The 19,629-nt window shown below is 54.2% G+C and overlaps 1 protein-coding gene across 3 annotated transcripts in view; it reads right to left on the bottom strand.

Moving 5' to 3' along the window:
* Positions 1-4,771: 4,771 nt before the first annotated feature.
* The window catches only part of VIPR1 (vasoactive intestinal peptide receptor 1), a 34,516-nt gene continuing 19,658 nt past the window's right edge, over positions 4,772-19,629 (bottom strand). Inside the window, exons 4-13 of one of the 3 annotated variants that reach the window (XM_010374310.2) lie at positions 16,229-16,335; positions 14,717-14,820; positions 14,090-14,222; positions 11,365-11,518; positions 10,766-10,826; positions 10,422-10,488; positions 9,958-10,049; positions 7,238-7,367; positions 6,958-6,999; positions 4,772-6,252 (exon numbers count right to left, since the gene is read on the bottom strand). In XM_010374310.2, coding sequence (XP_010372612.1) covers positions 6,061-6,252; positions 6,958-6,999; positions 7,238-7,367; positions 9,958-10,049; positions 10,422-10,488; positions 10,766-10,826; positions 11,365-11,518; positions 14,090-14,222; positions 14,717-14,820; positions 16,229-16,335 — 1,082 coding nt within the window. In that variant the 3' untranslated portion in view covers positions 4,772-6,060. Of the gene's footprint in view, positions 6,253-6,957; positions 7,000-7,137; positions 7,368-9,957; positions 10,050-10,421; positions 10,489-10,765; positions 10,827-11,364; positions 11,519-14,089; positions 14,223-14,716; positions 14,821-16,228; positions 16,336-19,629 lie in introns of all 3 variants that reach the window. The other 2 variants (XM_030935449.1, XM_010374311.2) reach the window with 2 other exon arrangements.

Raw genomic sequence — 19,629 nt, 5'->3', positions numbered from 1 at the left:
AAGATCACACATTTATCCCAAGAAACATCCAAAAAGAGACTGAGAATCAGACTCTGTTGGTTACCTACTCAGTAGCCATCCCCATTTATTTCTCAGCAGATCAGCTTCCCTTATAGAACCCTCACCAATCTTTGCAGCTGTGGTTTGGGTGTGTGACCTAATCCTGGCCTGAAGAGAGTGTGCGAAAGGTGGGTCCTGGGGTAGATGATCGTCCCTGATAAAAGGAGACTTATAGAGGAAATTCTCCTCTCTGCCGGTGGATGGGGTTCTTTGGGAACATGATGCTTGGGCAGCGATAGCCATCGTGCAGTCATGAGGGGATAAGTCTGAGGATGAAAGTCCACATACTGAGATGGAAGAGTGGACAGACAGAAAATACCTAGATCTGCGGCGACATTGCTGAGCCACTGAATTTGCTCTGGAGCTGCCTCCTTCTAGTAGACATCACCCTGACAGGATCCTTTCCCTCTGAGCCACATAAAGATCAGTCTGGAGCTCTCCAGAGTTTCTTCCATGCTGACATCCCGGGACACGGGGATGCTGGGAACCCAGGAGCTGGGCTGGGATTAGAGTGAGGCAAGCAAGGTACTTGCTTCAGGTGCAAAATTGAAAGTGATGGCAAAAATCCTCAGTGATCAAGATAATATTTTAATCTAGTATTTTTTAAATATAATAATGCAAAACATAATAATGAGCAAAATATCAAGATTTTAAATAAAGAGTCAGCGTCACCATTAGGCCTGCTCTTCAAGTGTTTCCACACAGGGCACCCCAAATGGTCTCAGCTATGATGATGTGTATAATGGAAGAGGCAGGGCTCTGGGGTTTAGAGAACCGGGTTCAAGGCCAGGCTCTATCAGTGACTTTCCTGGTGACTCAAGCATGTCCTTTCCCTTCTATGGCCTTTGGTTACCCCGTCTGTCCTGTGTAGAGTCTGGGGCATTGCCAGGGTGGCCTTCTGACCTATCTTCCTCATCCCCATAGCCTGTTGGGGTTACTGTCCCTCTTCCTAGGAGGCTATGTCTCCAGGGTCACTGGCTCCTGCCTATTAATATCTTGGCCATCCCTGGCCTGATTGGGGTGTTTAATGACTGCCAGCTGTGGCTCCGGCCCCCTCCCCCGGGAGAGATAAGAGCAGTTCCTGTTCCCACATTGGGGGAGGCTGGGTCATTGTTCATTAAAATAGGCCCTGGGCGAGTGGTGAGAATGGAGGGGCTGATTCTGACTCTTCACCCCACCCCTGCCAGCAGAGCAGATGGGGGTCCCTGGGGATATATACTCCCCCCACACCCCTCCCCAAGGGGGCTGCCCTGCGTCCCCACCTGCCACCTGAGCTCTGTTTCACTTTAGGTCCTGATTCCAATAGCCTTGGAGCTTCTTCCCAGATGTCCTGCAGACATTACATTCAGCATGTCCCAAACCAGGTCATCATTTCCCCGGCCCTCCTCCTCCTCACCTGGATGGGGAACTGACAGCTTTTCCCAGCTTGCCCCTTGGGCTCTTCTCAGTAGCCAGAGTGGCCTGCCCCAAACCCTCCATCATCCCCTCGGCCTCACTTAGGAAACCTCCACTGTGCTCCTGCTGGAAAGGACCCCTATGCCTGCCCTCTAGGATTCAGGTATCCCTGGCACCCATCATGTTCCCTTGGGACCCAGAGACCCGTACCTAGCCCTCAGAGACCACCTCGATGTTGCCTCACCTGAGACACTGTCCCCTATCCATCCTGCTGGCAAACTGGCCACCCTCCTTGGGCAGCCTGTGCCCTGGAGTGGCAGGAATCACCCAGATGGTGGCCTCTGCTGTGGAGGGGATGGTGGCTCTCTGCATGGAGATGGTGGGGTGCTCCTTGTCCTTGTCTTTCCAGGAGGTACCCACATGAGTCAACTGGGCTTTGCTCTCAGGGACTGGGCTTAGGGCTCAGTCAGTGGCTAGGGTCCAGCCTATGGCCAGTCAGAGGTGGGGCTCTACCAGGGGTTACAGCTGGGTCTGCGGCAGGGTTTGTATGCAGCAGAGGTCAGTGGCCTGGGTCTAAGGGCCAGGCCCTGGGTCACCTTAATTTCAGACTAAAGCTTGAGAATCAGTCCTGTGGCCTCACCGCCTCACTGCCTCCTCCCTCTTGTATCTCACTCTGCGTGGCACTCAGGAGAGAGGCCCTCCCTCTGGGTCACCTGGCCTCCTAGGAATGGGCCTCCACCCAGGTGTTTGGGCACTAAGCCTAACCTTAGTGAAGTCCTTAAAGCATCCACCAGGGGGCGATAGAGATGAGTTGGCCTGGCCCGACAGGTACCTGGCCAGGGACCTGGGAGCGGGCGGGGCAGGGGGAGAAGCAGGGGACCAGGAAAAGTCCTGCTTGTGGCCAACCCCATTACTCCACGGTTGTTCCTGCCTGGGAGACTGTGTTTCGGCTGTTCACCATACTTAAGTGCTCATCACTAAGCTTTGCCCTTCCCAATAGCCTCTCTGAGCAGGGCCCCACCTACGTCCTCCCTTTTGTTGCCCACATCTTGGCTCTCTGCTTCATTCACTCTCCACCCTCTTGGCTGACAACTGGTCCCCTACCCAGGCTGTCTGCCTTACCCCAAAGCCATGACACACAAATACGGGGGATATCAGGGACTGTGGTGGTTGGGACAGGTACAGTGTGGTGTGGGGGCCCCTCTCAGCCTTCACACAGTGCAGGCAGTCTATAGGGTCCTAACCTGGAAGGCAAGGTGCTGCCCTTTCCTCTGCATTTCTGTCCCCCCTCTCCCTTCTCCTTTCTTCTACCGGCCTGAGTTCATCTCTCAAGGAGTCCTGCCAGGTCTCTGACCTTGTTTTCTGCACAGCCTCCATCCGCTGTGTATGCCTCAGCCCCCAACTGCTTGGGGCTCCTCCCACCAGCTGCTGTCCTCCCTCTGAGCCCAAGGGGGCAGAGTGGGTGGCAGAAGGCTCTGGGCAGCCCCTCCTCATTAGCCACCTGTGCCTTAGCCAGGGGCTAAGCAAAGTCATCTAGAACCCTCCCTGTTGTGCAGGTGGATTGAGAGATTCATACTCAGGAGACCTGCCCATGATCTCTGAGAAAGTCTGAAGCAGAATTGGGATTAAATGACAAGGGCTGGGTCTTCTGGACCTTATTGAGAAGTATGGGGTGGACAAGGTCTCTGGAAGCAGTTCAGAGAGGCACCAAGTAGGGAGTGGGAGGAGGGAATCCAGAGAGACAGAGAGAGACAGAGAGAGAGAGAGACACACACAGAGAGAGAGAGACATGCCCCAGTTGGGTGAGGGGAACATGGACAGGTTGTCCCCTATCTCTCAACTCCTATGCCTTGGAGTGGCTGGAATGCAAGATGCTCAGGGTCAGCAGCCTGGGTGCAGTGGCTCACACCTGTAATTCCAGCACTTTGGGAGGCTGACGTGGGCGCATCACCTGAGGTCCGGAGTTCAAGACCAGCCTGGCCAACGTGGCAAAACCTTGTCTCTACTAAAAATACAAAAATGAGCCAGGTGTGATGGTGTAGTCCCAGCTACTCAGGAGGCTGAGGCAGGAGAATTGCTTGAACTGGAGAGGTGGAGGTTGCAATGAGCCAAGATTACACCACTGCACTCCAGCCTGGGCGACAGAGTGAGACTCCATCTCAAAAAAAAAAAAAAAAAAAGAAGAAGAAGAAGAAGATGCTCAGGGAAGAATGGAACAAGTTCTAGATGTCCCAGCTCAGCTTTCTACCACCAGTACCTCATAGGTGGTCACCACTGCTGGTCTGGGCAGGGGTGGGGGCTACTGAGAATGTTCTCTCTAGCAGTTCTGGGGATACCTGAGGTCAAGGTTAGGGACAATGCCTCCTTCTCAGTCTTATGACTGACTATGCACAGGGCAGGGCATGGAGTGTGAATCTAGATGGAGAGACCGTGCCACTCCTGGATATGCTGGGCAACTGATCAAAGAGCATTTCCCTGGAGGTGCCTCTGCCCATGGCTCACAGTCACTTCTATTCCGACCTGAACACCCCTGACTCTGGCCTCTGAGGATGCTGGTTGGAACTGTCATTGATGATGGGTCCTGGGATGGTACTGGGTCAGACAAGGCATTGAAGAAGCTGGGCAGGCAGATCTGAGCCTTCACCAGCCCATTCTGACCACATTTTACCAGCTTGACATCCCTCTCCTGCTCCTCTAGCAAGTTTGCAGGAGGTGGGACCCAAGGAGGTCAGCATGGGCGACGGCTTTGGAGACATCTCTTGCTGACTGATGTTATTTGCCATACTGCCTCTGTGTCTAAACCTTTTTATTAGTGGCATATTGTCTCTGCTCACTCGACTTGTGTTGATGACATTTGTTTTGTCCACTACCTAGCTCCTCTTGGCTGAGCCCTGGGTAATCGCAACATGGTCATCCTAGACCCTTGTTTGCAGGAATGACTGCGGCCTGTGAAACACTCACACTCAACAATTTCTGGGACTCTGGGCAGCTCTGCCAGCTGCTTTGTATGATCTGAGATTATAATGGTCTTTTTTGGCTGGATTTAAGGAGTGGGGGGCCACAATGGGGACCTGGTCTTACTTCATCACACGCAGAGGAGAGAGGATACCACTCAAAAAGATGGGAGCTGAAGGCCCTTAGAACTGTGAATGCCTCATATGAAAATATGGATTTCTGTCAAAAGCCAAAAGAGTGGAGGCATCTGGTTTCAGTAATGTATTAGATCACCCATCCTTTGGGTGGGGGAATATGGCTCCAAGTTGGAAGCTGGTCCCATTTTAGGCCATATGAGAACATCAACCACCAGGGGAACCAAGCCAGACCAAGCCAACATTTATTGTTGCACAAGCCTGTTGCAGTCCTGAGGGGATCTTCTGAGGGAGGTGTGGGTAGGAAACCGAGTGGCCACCAGGGTGAAGGGCAGACAGAGGAGGCTGTGACCAGCAGGCTCCTGTCCAGATGATACGTGGGCTGGAGGCCTCCTCAGCCACACTCCAGGGAGGGTGGGGTGGGAAGGGAGATTTAGGGATAATGGTATTAATAATATAAGTGGTAAACAAATAACCAAGAGGATCCGGCTGGTTACAATACACAAAAGTTAGCAGTAAGAGTCTGTGCTTTCACTTTCCTATCAGCCAGATCTGAGTTCAAATCCTGTATGTGTAGCAGGGTGAGGTATTTGCTCTCTGTCAGAGCCCATGGGTGCACATCTCCAAGCCTAGTTACAACAGTTGGCACATAGGTTGGTGGACAAGGAGGGCAGCTCTTGATTCCTGTTGCTTCCACAGCACAGAGGGATGGGTATGGCTGGTGTGACAGATCCCACTTGACAGATGAAGCCACTGAGACTTGCAGAGCAGGTAGGCTTAGTCTGAGACCTCGCATTCGCTGGTGGCTGCCTCCTCATTTCCCAGAGGCTTCAGAGTCCCTCAGTCCTTGGGTTGCATCGTCCTCCCACCAGACTGACCCTGGGGCCACTCCACTTCGGTAGGGAACCACTAAGACAACTGTGGTCCCCAAACGAAAACTCCAGAATAACCCACTTTGAGGAGCTGATAGTTAAGCGTAAGAGAGAATGGGGGTAGTGAGCTGCATCTTTAGTGAAATGCCTGAATGGTAATGCTTAACCCAAAGGAACTTGACAGCAATGGTGAAATTTCAGGCACTGCCGTGGTGTTGGTGCTGGTGACCTTCCGGGGCAGAACCTTTCTGCCCTCAGATCACACCGGTGTTGTTTGAGGATCACAGGTTGCTTTCCTTCGATTGGGCAGAAGAGCTAGCAGGGGGCGAAGTCAGGATGAAAGTATGTAGACTTTTTGCCCTTGATTGGCGCAGGGGGCTTTTGGAGGAGTCTGATGACTGAGTTCCACCTGCAATCTTCCAGGAGAGGCGCTCCCATCTCTCTTACTTGCCAGAAACGCTCCAGGCAGGCGCTAGGGCTGCGTGCTCTAGGAGTGTCCGGACCAGAGACCAGGGGGCCGGGGGGCAGCCTCCGAGCCCGGGGCCGGGGCTGGCCGCGCCCGGGCAGGCCTCTGTCCCCGGCGTCTGCCGGGGTGAGTGGGAAGGGGTGGGAGGGGCCGCCTTGGGCCCCTGGGATACTGGTGGTCAGACCAGGGAGACTTCGGCTTGGAAGCTGGAGGAGCGGCGAGCACCGGGGCTGACGCGGGTCAGCATGGAGACCTGCGTGCTGCACGTGGCGCTGTTGCTGCCTCCCGACGGGTGCCGGTATTTGGGGTTCCAGCCCAGGACGCCCTGCAGGTGCCAGCGACGCCATTTCCGCCTCAGCTCCGCCTGCACCTAAGAGAGGGGAAGGTGGTCAGGTCCGCTGCTGTGGAGCCTCTTCCACTGCTGATTGGGCTGCCCTGGACTTAGGGTTCTGAACTAGCCAGTCTTATCCTCTTCAGGAAATCAAAATGGAGAGACCCCGATGCTGCCTTGGGCGGTGCACACTTGGGACTGGGTTGAGGCCAGGTTCAAAATGAGGCCTTGGAATGGTAGGAGGTGAGAGGCAGAGAGGATCCGAGAATACAGTCCAGGGAGAGAGAGGGATATGCTGCCTAGGGGTGCCTGTACCCCAATTCTTCCCATGCTGGGTCTCCAGCTCACTTGAGTGGGTTTTTGTGTATAGTAACCAGAGCTCCACAGCAACTCTACCTTCATTGGAAGCCTTACCCCTCCCCAATCATTGCACACAGCCACTTAACTAGGTGTTTCTCAAACTCTGTTGTGCACAGGAATCCCCCTGGGGTTTAGTAAAAACCTGTCTGTTTGTTTTTTTAAATAATTATTAAAATGCAGATTCTAAGCTAGCAGGTCTGGGGTGGTCCCAGAGATGTGCATTTTTAACAAGGGCCTAGGTGACACCAGTGCTACTAGTTTGAGGACCATACTTGTAGTAGCAAGGTTTAACCCGTCCTTGCTCTGCACATATCCCACCAGTGTTTCTGGACCCTGGTCCTGGGAGTTCCATTGCCTGAGCACCAAGGACTGGGAGGGGCTTACCTCACCATTGAGGAAGCAGTAGAGGATAGCCACCACAAAACCCTGAGAAGGAAGAGTGCAGGAGAGGTGAGGTAGACAGACAGGAAGCCCCCAGCCCTGCCCCTCCCCTGGCTCCAGCCCCTGTGTTCCCCTGGTTAAGGAAAGAGCTAAGCACAAAGTAGGTGCTTATCTAATACTTACTACAGTAAAAAGATTGGAATCCAGTGGCAAGGGCCAAGACTCCAGGTTGAATTCCCTTAAAAGCCAGGGAAGAATACAGCCTTAAGTCAACAGCCCATACCTGGAAAGACCCCACGACGAGCTCAAAGACCATCTTCACTTCAGGCTTAAAATTGTCAGGAAAGAAGGCGAACATGATGTAGTGCACTCCAAACAGGGGGATCAGCAGGAGTGTGGACCTGGCCAGCCTCCTGGAGACAGGGGAGGGACAGGCCATGGGTCTATGTGTCCACACATGTGGATTTGATAGGGCATGGCATGGGGGCAGCTGGAGGCACAAAAGATGGAGACAATGACCAGGATGTGTGAGGATGGACTGTAGGTTCCTCTAAATATTATGCCTTTCTCTGTTCCTGTTCCACAGCTGCAGTGCCTCTGCCCTTCTGCCCCCAGCACTTCTGGCCTGGAGGGAAGCATGAGAGAGAAAGAAACCCCCTCTATTTTCACCCTTCTGGAGGAGAGAGGGTAAGAAGTAAAGGAGAGTCCAGTGAGAATGATGCTAACAGAGACATGTTAGCTGAAATCCACTATTGGGAGTTCTGTTGCCAGGGCCCCCTGGTCTGGGAGAGGCTTACCTCATCATTGCAGTAGAGGATGCTCTCAGCCATCAAGAGCAGTAGAAAATCTCTTAGGCAACAAGAGATTCTGGTTCTTCCTCTCCTGGTCTCAGTTTTTCCAGTTTGTATAACGCAGTAAGTGTATGCTTGACATAGTCAAATTATAGAAACAGGGGCTCACTATGAACTTGGAAGTGTTTTGGGTACTATGAAGCACAGTGCATCCATGAGAGACCATGAGAGAAGACGTACTAGGAAGCAAGTCTTTCTAACTGGGGTGCTGACCACATAAGCCCAGGGCCACTTGGGAGGGTGATGGGGACCCAAGTTCATGCTTGATCACCAGGGACAACCCAGCATTAATCAGTATCACCCTCTGTCTGTGTTTTTTCTGCTGTGTCTGCTTCTCCAGAAGTTGCCAGCTTCTCTGGGATTGCATATACTCCCAGCATGCTCTGAAGGACCAGATTCTCCTTCACAGCCTTGTATGGTCAGTAGGGTCAGTATTCATTCTAAATGCTCACCCCCCTCCCATGGTCCAGGGCTCTTCCTGGTTCAGGCCTCCCAGCCACCTGACCTCATAGCTGATTCAGGCAGTGTGAGCCCATAGATCCCTGGCTAGGAGAGGTGGGATGTGGATAGGGAGGGTCTCTGACTCTGTCTCTCCTGTCTTAGCAGTCAGTCCAAGGAAGCCTAGTCCAAAGCCTGAGGTCCCACAGCAAGCTGGGGGCAGAGGAGCTGGCTTGCCCATCCCACCCCTTCCTGGACCTGGTTCTTAGCGATGCCAAGATCCTGAGCACTGCCCACGCCTCTTTGGCTGCAAAACTCTCCCACGCACCCGAGGCTAACAGATGGAGGCTTTCTTTAAATCAAAGGCTTATGGGGAGGTGGAGAGTGGGAGCTGACAGCCTCTCCTTGAGGAGCTTCATCTCCGACTGCCCCCACCCCTTCTGCCTGCTGACAACTGTTTCCTTTCTGTCTCACCACACAGACCTGGCCCTGACCATGGCCAGCTCTGCTTGCCTCAGATTCAGGCCCTTTTGTACCATTGTAAGTTGGGGGAAATAAGGTCCCATCGGCAAAGGAGAGGATGAGGGTGCACAGGCTCAATGTGCTGCCCCTTAGATTGCAGACCCCCACTGAGCCTTTCCTTCTCAGACAGGAAGGGAAGCTCCGCCCACACACCTGGCAGGAGAGAATGCGGTCACACCAGGAATGTGAGTCTTAGTCTCATCAGGGAGAATCACAGGATTCCAGAATAGAATCCTAAATCCAGCAGCATGTGACATTCTAGCCAGGAATCTTAGAACCACGGCACAGACTCTTCAAAGAGAAGGCAGGCCGAGAAGAATCCCAGGGCTGGAAGGCCTTGTGGGACGTCCCGGGTTTGTCTTGTGTGAGTAGCACTGATACTCAATCTCCTACTCCCATCTGTGGGCATGCAGACCCTACCTGCCTTCCCACAGCCTTGCTTTTCACATGTTTCATGTTTCTTTAGCTCTGTCTTCAAGCCTTGTTGCTCCCTCAAAAAACCTGCCTCTTCCTCCAGTGTTCCTAAGCAGGGGGAACAGTATTGACACCTTTCCAAGCCCTGGTCCGTGGACACTGTGCCCCCTTCTCCCTGCCCATGGTGACAAGCTCCAAAACCCTCGAGGAGAAGGGAGTGTATGTCAGTTTCCTCTCTGTAAAATAAGGATAATTTTACAGGGCACTGTGTGGATGAAATGACATGATGCATGGAAATCCCTTAGCATGTGCCTGGCATGTAAACTGCAGGAGTCATCATTATTACTGAGGAATACTGAGTCCTGAACATGGCTGTCTCATTGGCAGACTGGGGTCTCCCCGAGGGCATGCATCTACTATGTGTTGATTGCACCCCTTTTCCATGCAAGGCACATGCCAGGGACTGGGCACATGGTATGAACAAGACATCGGTGTCCTCTTGAGCTCCCTGGATTGGCAGCAGATGCATACCTGGGAAGGATGCTAGGTGAGTGTGGGCAGGAGATGCATGTGTGGGGCTCTGAGTGCAGCCTGGTGAGAGTGGGGCTGGAGCAGGGGACGGTGGTGGGCTGAGCCAGGCCATGGTGGAGTGGGCAAGAACAATATGGCTCTTTGGTGACTCTGGATGTTTGGGGTGGGAGGACTTCAAGGAGATGCGGGATGATTTGAGGACTGGGGATGGAGGTTCTGGGGGCTGAGGCACTAGGCCCACACTCACGAGTATGGACTGCTGTCACTCTTCCTGATATCTGGGGGCCGCAGTTTCTGAAGCAGGATTCGGATGATGCAAATAAACAGGATGAAGTTCACCTAGTGGGTGAGGACCCAAGTTTGGGCAGTCAGAGTGGGAAGGCTGAGGTGTCCAGGCCCCTCGGCTGCTGGCCTGTCTTCTTTCCCAGGGTCTTGCTGCCCCTCTCTCTATCTTACCTCTCCTCTGGCGCTTCCCCTTTGGGCAGGCCATCCAGGAACTCTACCTCCTTCACATCCCTAAGGACTGTGCTCCCAATCCGCTTACACTCAAGGAAGAACTGGTGGGACGGGGGTGGGGATGATCCTGCATTGGGCATTAGGAAGCTACGTTTCAGTTCTGACCTAGATACTAATTTCCTCTGTGACCTTGGGCTAAGTTGCCTGCCCTTTGGGCCTATTTTCCCATCTCCAGGTGGTGGGAGGGTATCTTACCAAGATGGAGGTGAGGATGGGGCCCTTTATGATCCACCACAGTGAGGAGTTGATGGTGTCCCAGCACCTGAGCAGAGTGTGGGGAGGAATGAGAGGAATGAGAGGGTCTGTCCTCTCAGAGAGAGAGTCAGCAGCACCTCCCCCAGTTGTCCTCAGCTCTGCTCCTGAGCCCTTTAGCGACCCCGGGCCCAGAGTCTGTTGCTCCCCAGGTCCTCCTCCAGCCTCCCCTCTGGCCTGAGAGCTGTGGTTTTTGTCCACTCACCAAGGCCACATGGCATTATCATCCCACCCAGGGGCCTGCCCAAGTGATGGCGGCTGGGGGAATGTGTGGGGCAGCAGCTCACCCATAATCCTCAAAATGGATCCTGGCGATAGTCCACACTATGGTGAATGTGCTGGGTACCCCTGTCAGGCCCAGGGAGAGTGATAGAGCAGAGAGGGCACAGGAAGCAGGGGTAGAGGGCATGAAGGAGAGATTTCGGAGAAAAGCAGAGAGAGGGAGGGAGAGAGAAAAGGGTGGGTTGTCAGGCTGTTGTCTTTGGTTGCATAGGTTGTTCACCGCGGAGGGATTCTCCACTGAGGGGGTGAAGCTGTATGCCTGAAGGGCTCTGTCTACCTAGATGGACATTCTCTTTCCAATTGTGACAGAGGCCCTCTATAGATTAGCAGTGGCCCTGTGTATTTCAGGGGCTAAAGGGAAATGGAAAGATGTTCACAAAATCTGTCCCACAGGTCAGCCCTAGGTGCAGCTGCAGCCTGAGGGACTTGTCCTGGGCTCAGACATTTTGAGGACTTTCTTGACACTTGGCTGATATTCTTGCAGGCAGGACCTGCAGCTAAGCAAGACGTAGGACTGCAAGCCAGCTTGGCACCCTTCCCCTAGGGAGTTTTCCAGGCCTTGCCCCCTCTGTCCCCAGCCTGGAAGCCCTCCCTGGTACCATACCCCAGCCGATGAGTATGTACCCCCAGAAGTACTTCCGCTCGGAGAAGAAGGAGACGGCAAGCAGGGTGTACAGATAGAGGCCCTCCACCAGCAGCCAGAAGAAATTGGCCATGATGCAATATTGGAAAAAGACCATGGCTGCCTTACAGCCCACCTGCAGGGGGAGGAGAAAAGACAAGGTTCACTGGGGCTGTCAAGGGTCCTTGACTGCCAACACCCATGTCTGGGGGGACAAACACAGTTGCAGTGCAGCCAGTTTAATTTCTTTGTTGTTTTGCATTATCACCTTAAAAATGTACTCATTGGTTTTCCCATTTTCCCTAATTTTAGATCCTCTGATACTTTGGGATAAACTGGTGATTTTAATTATCCATCCATCAATTCATCTATTCATCTTCCCATCTATATATCTACCCATAAGCTCATTCAATCATCCACCCACCTATCCACGTATCCATTTATTTACCTACTCACCCACTGGACATTCACTATCAACTCATCAATTTATCCATCTTTTATCCATGTATCCATCCATCATCTATCATCTTCCCATCTATCAATCCATCCACCTACTCACCTATCTCTCCGTTCATCTACCAACTCACTCAGTCATCTTCCCATCCATTCATCTCTGCACCCACCCATCAATCCACTCGTGCATCCACCCACCTATCTACCTACCTGCCCCTCTGCCCATCATCTGTCCAATCTTCCTTACTTTACCCATTTATCCTGCTGCCTACTTAGCCATCCACCAACCTGCCCATCCACACCCCCACCCCACCCACTCATTCATCTAATGCCAATTTGTATTGAAGGTAGCTGGAAGGTATGAGGGAGAACTCTTGCCTGAGTTTGCAAGAGTCTGCTGAGTGTGGTGGGGTGGAGGGCTGTGGACTGTGGAGTGGGGCCCAGATGGAAGTGTGGAGGGAGACTGGGACTGAGAAGAGGGTAGGAGATGAGGAAGTAGAAATGAAGAAGAAGAGAAGAGGGAGGGTTGGCCATTCCTCCTGGGGTTCAGAGGACCTAGTGGAAGAATGGTTTTCTCAGGCAGACGAGGACCATGAAGGAGTCAGGGAGACCCATGAGTAGGGCAATCACGGACCTCTGGGTGGCCCTCTTGGCATGACTGGAAGGTATTCTGGGCCTTCTGTCCCCTCCCAGAAAGTCCCCCATTTCAGATCAAGCCTAGATGTCTGTGAGCCAGGGCTTAAAGCCACCCTCCACCAGGAAACTGTCTGGCTTCCACTTCCTCCTGTACCCAGAACATTGGTTCCCACCCTTCCTTCCTGTACCCTTGGTTTGAGAGATCCTCAGAGAGAAGCCTCCCCTCCCCTAATGCCTGCACCACTCCCTTCGGTTGGAAAGTCCTTCCTCAGGTCTCACTTCAGTCCCTCCAGTTACAGGAGTTCTTGCCTTCCCATCTTCCCCCCATTTGCTTTTGGAGAATAACTCAGCTCTTTTTTTTTTTTTTTTTTTTTTGAGATGGAGTCTTGCTCTGTCGCCCAGGCTGGAGTGCAATGACGTGATCTCGGCTCATTGCAATCTCGGCTAATTTTTTTGTATTTTTAGTAGAGACAGGCTTTCACCATGTTGGTCAGGCTGGTCTTGAACTCCTGACCTCGTGATCTGCCTGCCTCAGCCTCCAGAAGTGCTGGGATTACAGGCATGAGCCACCACGCCCGGCCATAGCTCAGCTCTTTACCAGGACAGTTATCTGTGCTTCCTTCTAGTCTTAGAAAAGCTTTGCAGTAATGAATCAGGAAGCCAGTCTCCGTAATTATCCTTAACATGTGCACAGGAGGCAGCAGGTTCCTCCTCAGGTCCTGTGGCTTGCACTGCTCATGTCTGACTTGGCTTCTGGGACAGAACCTCTGAGAAGCTCTGGGAATGGCCAAGGTGGGTCCCCTAGATTTTCTCTCCCCCTTGTTGAAATGCCTGAGATTTCAGTATGATCGTTTCACTCTTTGGGGAGAAGGTACTGCTGACCCCTGATATAATGCACTGCCTCTGGGGTTATGCATGAAGCAAGGAGATACTGACCACAAGGAATGAGTGGGGGCTGGGCTGGTCTCAAGCTCTCTGTCAAAGCTTGAGGTACTCAGAGAGGGTCCCTCAGAATCCCTTGGAGATGGCTCCCTTAGTGACTGGCAATGAATTCCTTAGATGCTCCCTTTACCTCTCTTCCTTAGGAAGGCCCAGAACCAGCTTGATGTCAGGATCAGAACAAAAGAGGAGGAATGCATATGTTTGGACCTACTCCAGATGGCACGGGGATGGGGGGAGTAGGAAAAATGGCATGGTGAACAGAGCCCTTGCTATGCAGGTGACAGAGGGCAGAGTTGGAAGGAATGGAAGTCCTTGCATGGATGGGGACACTGAGGCTGTAAGTTCCCCAAGGCCACATAGGAAGTTAGCAACAGGTGGTACAGGGGCTCTGGGCTATGGCCATGAAGTGTCCCATTTCCCATCTGCTTTTCTCACTGGCGGGGGCAGGTCCGTGAGCTCCCAGATGGGTGAGCAACATCTTCTGTTGCCAGAGGGGAGTGTGATTTGAGGAGGCGCCAGGTGGGGTTGGGTGGGGGTTGGGCCATCCTTGGATTGAGGGGTGGGATGGGAGGGAAGAGGGAGGAGGGAGAGGGAGAAAGAGGGGAAGAAGAGGAGATTGCAGTGGCTAAAGATAAGGGCGAAACTGAGGGAGGTGGGCCAGGGCCAGGGTTCTCACCGAGCCCTCGGAGCACCGGTCTGACTCCCCGCTGTCGAAGAGGGCCAAGTCTTTGATGAAGACAGCAGCAGCTCTCAGGATGAAGGATATGAAGAGGTGCATGTGGATGTAGTTCCGCGTGCAGTGGAGCTTCCTGCGTGGGGTGGGCAGATCTGGGAGGCCAAAGGGGCCTTGGATCCCCACCCCAGTCAATGCTGTCCTATGCTCTGAGCAAGGGTGGGGCAGGGGAGCATGTGTTCTCCAGAGGGCAGGCCCTGCCTTGAAGGGGGTCCCATCCCGAACTACGAGCTCCACCCCCAGGTACCCCATCTTCCTGTGCAGCTGGGCTCCCAAGTGCCTCAGCCTCGTGTGTGACCCCAGAAAGCTCATTCCTGTGTGCAGACCCCACCCTCTGGTGCCCTGTCCCCAAGTGCAGGGCCATCCTAGGGGAGACTAGGTTGCAACACATGGAACAGCTCGGTCATCTGCCTTTCCCAAGGGAAGCTGGCCTGGCAGGAGCTGGGGACTGTGTGCTGCTGGGGGGCGACAGTGGAGGGGTCAGGGCATGCCTGCGCCACGCTGGGCTCCACTGTGGGAGGGACACTTGCCAGGTTTCCTTTGAGGCCTGTCACTTGGGCTGGGCCTCACCTGAACAGGCTCAGGATAGCTGTGGCGACCAGAAGGGTGGCGAGGGACAGGCCATAACCGATGGTGTAGCCGGTCTTCACAGAACCGTAGAACATGGTCTGCTGCTGTTGGAGGGACAGGGAGAGGCTCTTGGGTGGTGGGGTGGGAGGCTCATCTAGGGGGTATTGGCAGGGGTGGGGTGCCCTACACACTCTGCCTGCCCACCCCTGCCTCAGCAAATGAGCAGGCTGAGGTCTGGGGCTCCCAAGAGCAGCTGAGCAGAGCTCTTCAATCCCCTGACCCCTGGTGCCCTGGTTTCCACAGACAGGGCAGGACTGTGTCTTAGGGTGGGGTGGGGGTTGAATGTACTCCCTCTCTTTGCATCTTTACGAGGGACAAGTTGGTGAGGGAGAGAATGAAGACCTTGCACGTCCCTTTTGTTAATTTCATGTCTCCAGCCATGTGCCTGGGTTCCCTTCTGTGCCAGCTCTGAGCTGGGTACCCTAGGGGCCAGGTCTGCTTGCCCTTCAGACACCCCTTGAGGCCCTGTCTCTGTGCAGGGAGGAGAGGCATGCAGAGGTTGCAGGATGTCAAAGAAGACACTGGCACTAATGTCCCATTTTGGGCTCTTGGGAGTTGGGGTCGGTGGGATGAGGGCAGTCTAGCCTTTCTTGGGAAGGAGGGCAAAGCTAGACCCCGAGGGTGTCTTGCTTGGTCCCCTCTCCTGATGCCCTCCCCATGGACACAGGTGCAGTGCAGCACAACAGCCACTAGGCAAGTCCCTCCTTCCTCTCCGCCTCCCACGCCTGCCTGAGAAGAGTCAAGTGGTTAAGAGGGAATGAGGGCCTATGGCTCCAGTGGGCTTCAAAGGGCTCTGAAGAAATTGCTGCCCTTGGGGGTGGGTGGAGTGAAAGCCCGTCTGAGAAGGGCGCCTGAGGGTGGGGCAGATGTCATCGCAGACAGACACACATACATGCATTTGCACCCTAAAGCAGTGAGGGGCTCCTAGCTGAGGACTCCAGCCTCCCCATCAATGTCCTTACCAGGTTCCCCAGTCTTTACAGAGGCCACCTACATTTTAACTGCTCTGGGACAGATATCTGTCCTGGAACTGAGGACAACAGGCTCTGTCCCTGTTCCTGACTGGCTATTTGGTAGCCAAGGCTGGTTCCTTCCAGGAACCCCTCTGTTTCCTCTCTGGATGAGATGGGGTGTGGTGTCTGCATGCCCTGCCAACTCCCGGGCTGAAGTGAGACTCCCATGAGGCAGTGGGGCGGCCCAGCCTGGGGATGCTGCTTCAGCTTTCACTGCTCTGGGGGCCCCTCCTGTGGGAAAGCCTCCTTCCATACCCTGTCAGGGGGAGCCAAGGGTTGGGACCCCAGAAAGGCAGGCCCGGAGGAGGCTAGAGGAGGGCAGACTCCAGGAGTCCTGCTCCCACACAGACAGCAACTGCACCCCTTGGTGGGAGAGATCAAAGTCGCCTAGGTGGGCCCCGGAACTCTGCAGGTGGGGTGGTGGTGCTGTGAGGCCCACCTCGTCCAGACTCGCTGCCTTGTCATCCAAACCACAGGCAATGGGGTATGGGCCAGGCTCCAGGTGTGTCCAGCCTTCGTCGGTGCAGCTGCGGCTCACGTTGCGGCCTGGGTGGAGGGCAGGGGCAAGGACAAAGGCTGAGTCTGGGAGCACGGGGACCTGGCTGTCTCTGCTTGGAACAGGGCAGAGAATTCAGCCCTACTCCCACCAACCCTGGTGCTGTCAGGCTCCAGCTGCCCTGACCCAGTTACCCAGGGCACTGTGGGGGCACCCGGGGCAGGGAGAAGCCTCTTCAGGGCTCCTGCACCGATGACAAAATCAGAGCAGACATTCTTGGGCTCAGTCCTTTTGTTATGGTCTGAACCTGACCCCAAGTACAACATACACTCTGATCCTTGTCACAGACCCTGCCTGGATCCTTGTCACAGAATGATTCCTGACCCTTGCCGTGAGCAGAATGCTGACTCTTGTCACAAGGCCACGGCTAGGGGAGGGGGGCCCAGGCCTGCCCAGGCCTCCCCAGTCAGCCTGCCTGGGCCTGTGGGGCTGGGTTTCCTCTCACACCTGGAAGGGCTCAGATGTGCTGCTGGACGGGGAGCAAGGGTGTGGGGATGAGGAGGGGTTGGGTTTGGGAACAACTGATAAGCATGCAGATCTGAAATCCTCATGAATGGAGAAGCCAGGAGCTCCTGGCAGGGGAACCTGTGCAGGCAAAGGCATGTGAGGGGGAATCAGGCAGCACAGCATGGCAGGGGCTTGGGGCTGAAACAAGCAGAGGCTGAGGCTCCAGGGAAGCTGCACTGTCCACTGTCCTCAGAGGCTCGAAGCTGCAGCAAAGGGGCAGGACCGCTTCAGGGCTATGTGAGGTGAGGGGTACCACTGAGGGTCCCCACTCTCCAGCACTGGGGAGGTATCCTCTCCCCAGAGAGGGAGAGAATGGGGTGAATAGAAATTAGATGAGCCAGAGAAGAATCTCGCTTCCCCATCTTCGTACCCGTTCATCACCGCCACCGCCACCGCCACCGCCATCGTCACCATCAGCAGCATCACGATTATCAGCCTCATCACAACAACAAGTTTTGAATACTTTTCAAATATCAGCGCTGGTCAGAGCACTTTAGGCACATCCTGTTTAATTTCCTCAATCATCCAATGAGGAAGGTAACTCAATTTCACAGTTGAGAAGTGGAGGCCCCAAGAAGTTGGTTACTCGCCCAAGGCCACACAGAGAGGACAGAATAGAGCTGATCTGGTCTCCAGAGTCTTCCCAGATAAGCTTGGTTCTCACTTTCATGGAGGTGACCTGAGGACTTACTGTGGTGACCAGATAAAGAGTTGCAGGAGGGTCAAGCTGTCCTGTGAGCTCAGGAAGGGTCACTGGGCACGTGTGTTTATTTCCAAACTTTGCTGTGTGCGCGGAATATACCAGATGATTCCATATTTGCCATTTCTGTGAATCTTCCTGGCAACCCTTGGAAAGAGGTCTTGTCACCCTACTTCATGGATGAAGAACTGAGGGACAGCTGGGGGTGGGGATGGGACAGCCAGGAAAGAGCAGCTGTGGGCTGGGTCTGTTTCCATTGCGTGGCCCAGGGAGGGCAGGAAGGATTTGGCTGAAGAGGAGGCATTGGACTGGGCCAGTTTCCTGCCTTGGCATCCCCTTTTCTGCCCTGGGCTCCCAACCTCACTGCTGCAAGAGACTCCTAGGAAAGGAGAAAAACTTTCAGCTGTCCCTCTGCGCCCCTGTCAGCTTCCCATCATTTCAGTCAGAGGTGGGCCTGGCCCAGAGCCTTCAGCCCAGCCCCTCATCAAAGGGCAAGCCCTTCCTCAGCTCCAGTTCCAGGGAGCTAACTGCAGGCCCTGAGGCCCTGGCTCCCACCCACAATCTGATTCTTTTGAGGACTTCCCCCTAGGAGACCTGGGCAGGTAGAAAAGAGGGTTAAGGGCTGCTTGTGTTGGTGCATGCCTGTAGTCCCAACTACTCAGGAGGCTGAGGCAGGAGAATCGCTTGAACCCAGGAGATGGAGGTTGCAGTGAGCCGAGATCACACCACTGCACTCCAGCCTGGGTGACAGACAGAGTGAGACTCCAACTCAGGAAAAAAAAATGAGGACTAAGGCCAAAATCACCCAGCCTTGAAGCTGGGACACTGGAGCGTTGGACTCCCTACTCACCAGAGGGACCAGGGCTTGAGGAGGCCAGGCTCAATGACATAGCAAGCATCTGGTATCACAAATTATGCCAGCAAACCTGGGTGACTCTGGCATGTACACAGCAGCTTCCCATGCTGCTGTATTTGTGTGTGTGTGTGTGTGTGTGTGTGTGTGTGTATAGTGGCAGCGGTGTTAGGGTAAACATTAATGTGTTAAGGCTAGGAATCGGTAGTTTTTATTATCCCACCAAAATATGGGGATTCCAGGGTTAAGAGAGGTTAAGTGATTTGCCCATGGTCACACAGCAAGGGAGCGGCAGGTCTGAGATGCAGACCAAGGTCCGCCTGACTCCAGATCTTTCTGGGCTCCCAGCAGTGGACAAAGAGACACTCTGTTTTCTGGAGCCCTGGCTGCCATAGATGGTGGAGGAGAGGAAGGGAGGGGACAATGGGTCATCTTTGGGGCTAGGTGGCCTCTTTGAAGAGCGCTGGGACTGTGGTCAAGGCCTCATAGCAAGTTGCTCTCAAGGAGATCAAAATGGCAGTCACCATGGGATCCCAAGCAGCAGCCAAGAGTCTCCCTCCAGTCTGGGCCTGGAAACCAGCAGGCCCTATATCTGGAGAGGGGGCATGAAGGGCAGGAGGGAGGTAGCAAGGGACTTTAACCCTGTGCTGGGAGGGACATCCCACTGGAGGGGTCAGGGCATGCAACAGTGGGGGGGGTCAGGGCATGCCTGGGCCAGGCTGGGCTCCACCATGGGAGGGACACTTGCCAGGTCTGCTTTGAGGCCTGTTACTTGGGCTGGGCCTTACCTAAACAAGCTCAGGATAGCTGTGACAACCAGAGGGGTGGCAAGAGCCACCTTTCTCCCAGTCTCCTCCCACTCACTATGTCTCAAAAAGCAGTCATGGCCCCCGCTTGTGCCTAGGATCCTCCACTCAGTGCCTGGAGCCAAGAATTGAGGAATGATCCTCTCCCTCCTCTCCCCCATCAGTCACCAGCCCTTTCTCAGCTTCTTCTTCCCCAGCACCACAACCACCTCATCTCCCCTGGATTAAGTAGGAGCCCCCTGCTTTCCTGTCAGCTCCACAGCCTGAGACAGCTGGAAGGATCATGCTAACACCCAGACCTGACCGTGGAACTCTCCTGATTCCCTGCCGTGGAACTCTCCTGATTCCTTGCTGTGGAACTCTCCTGATTCCCTGCCATAGTGCCCCATTCCAGCCAGCAAGGATGAGCTTCCTAGGC

This window comes from Rhinopithecus roxellana, chromosome 1, assembly GCF_007565055.1.
Source record: "Rhinopithecus roxellana isolate Shanxi Qingling chromosome 1, ASM756505v1, whole genome shotgun sequence".
Classification (NCBI taxonomy): Eukaryota; Metazoa; Chordata; class Mammalia; order Primates; family Cercopithecidae; genus Rhinopithecus; species Rhinopithecus roxellana.
The sequence above is the reverse complement of the archived record's forward strand: the minus strand, read 5'-3'. Positions and strand labels throughout refer to the sequence as shown.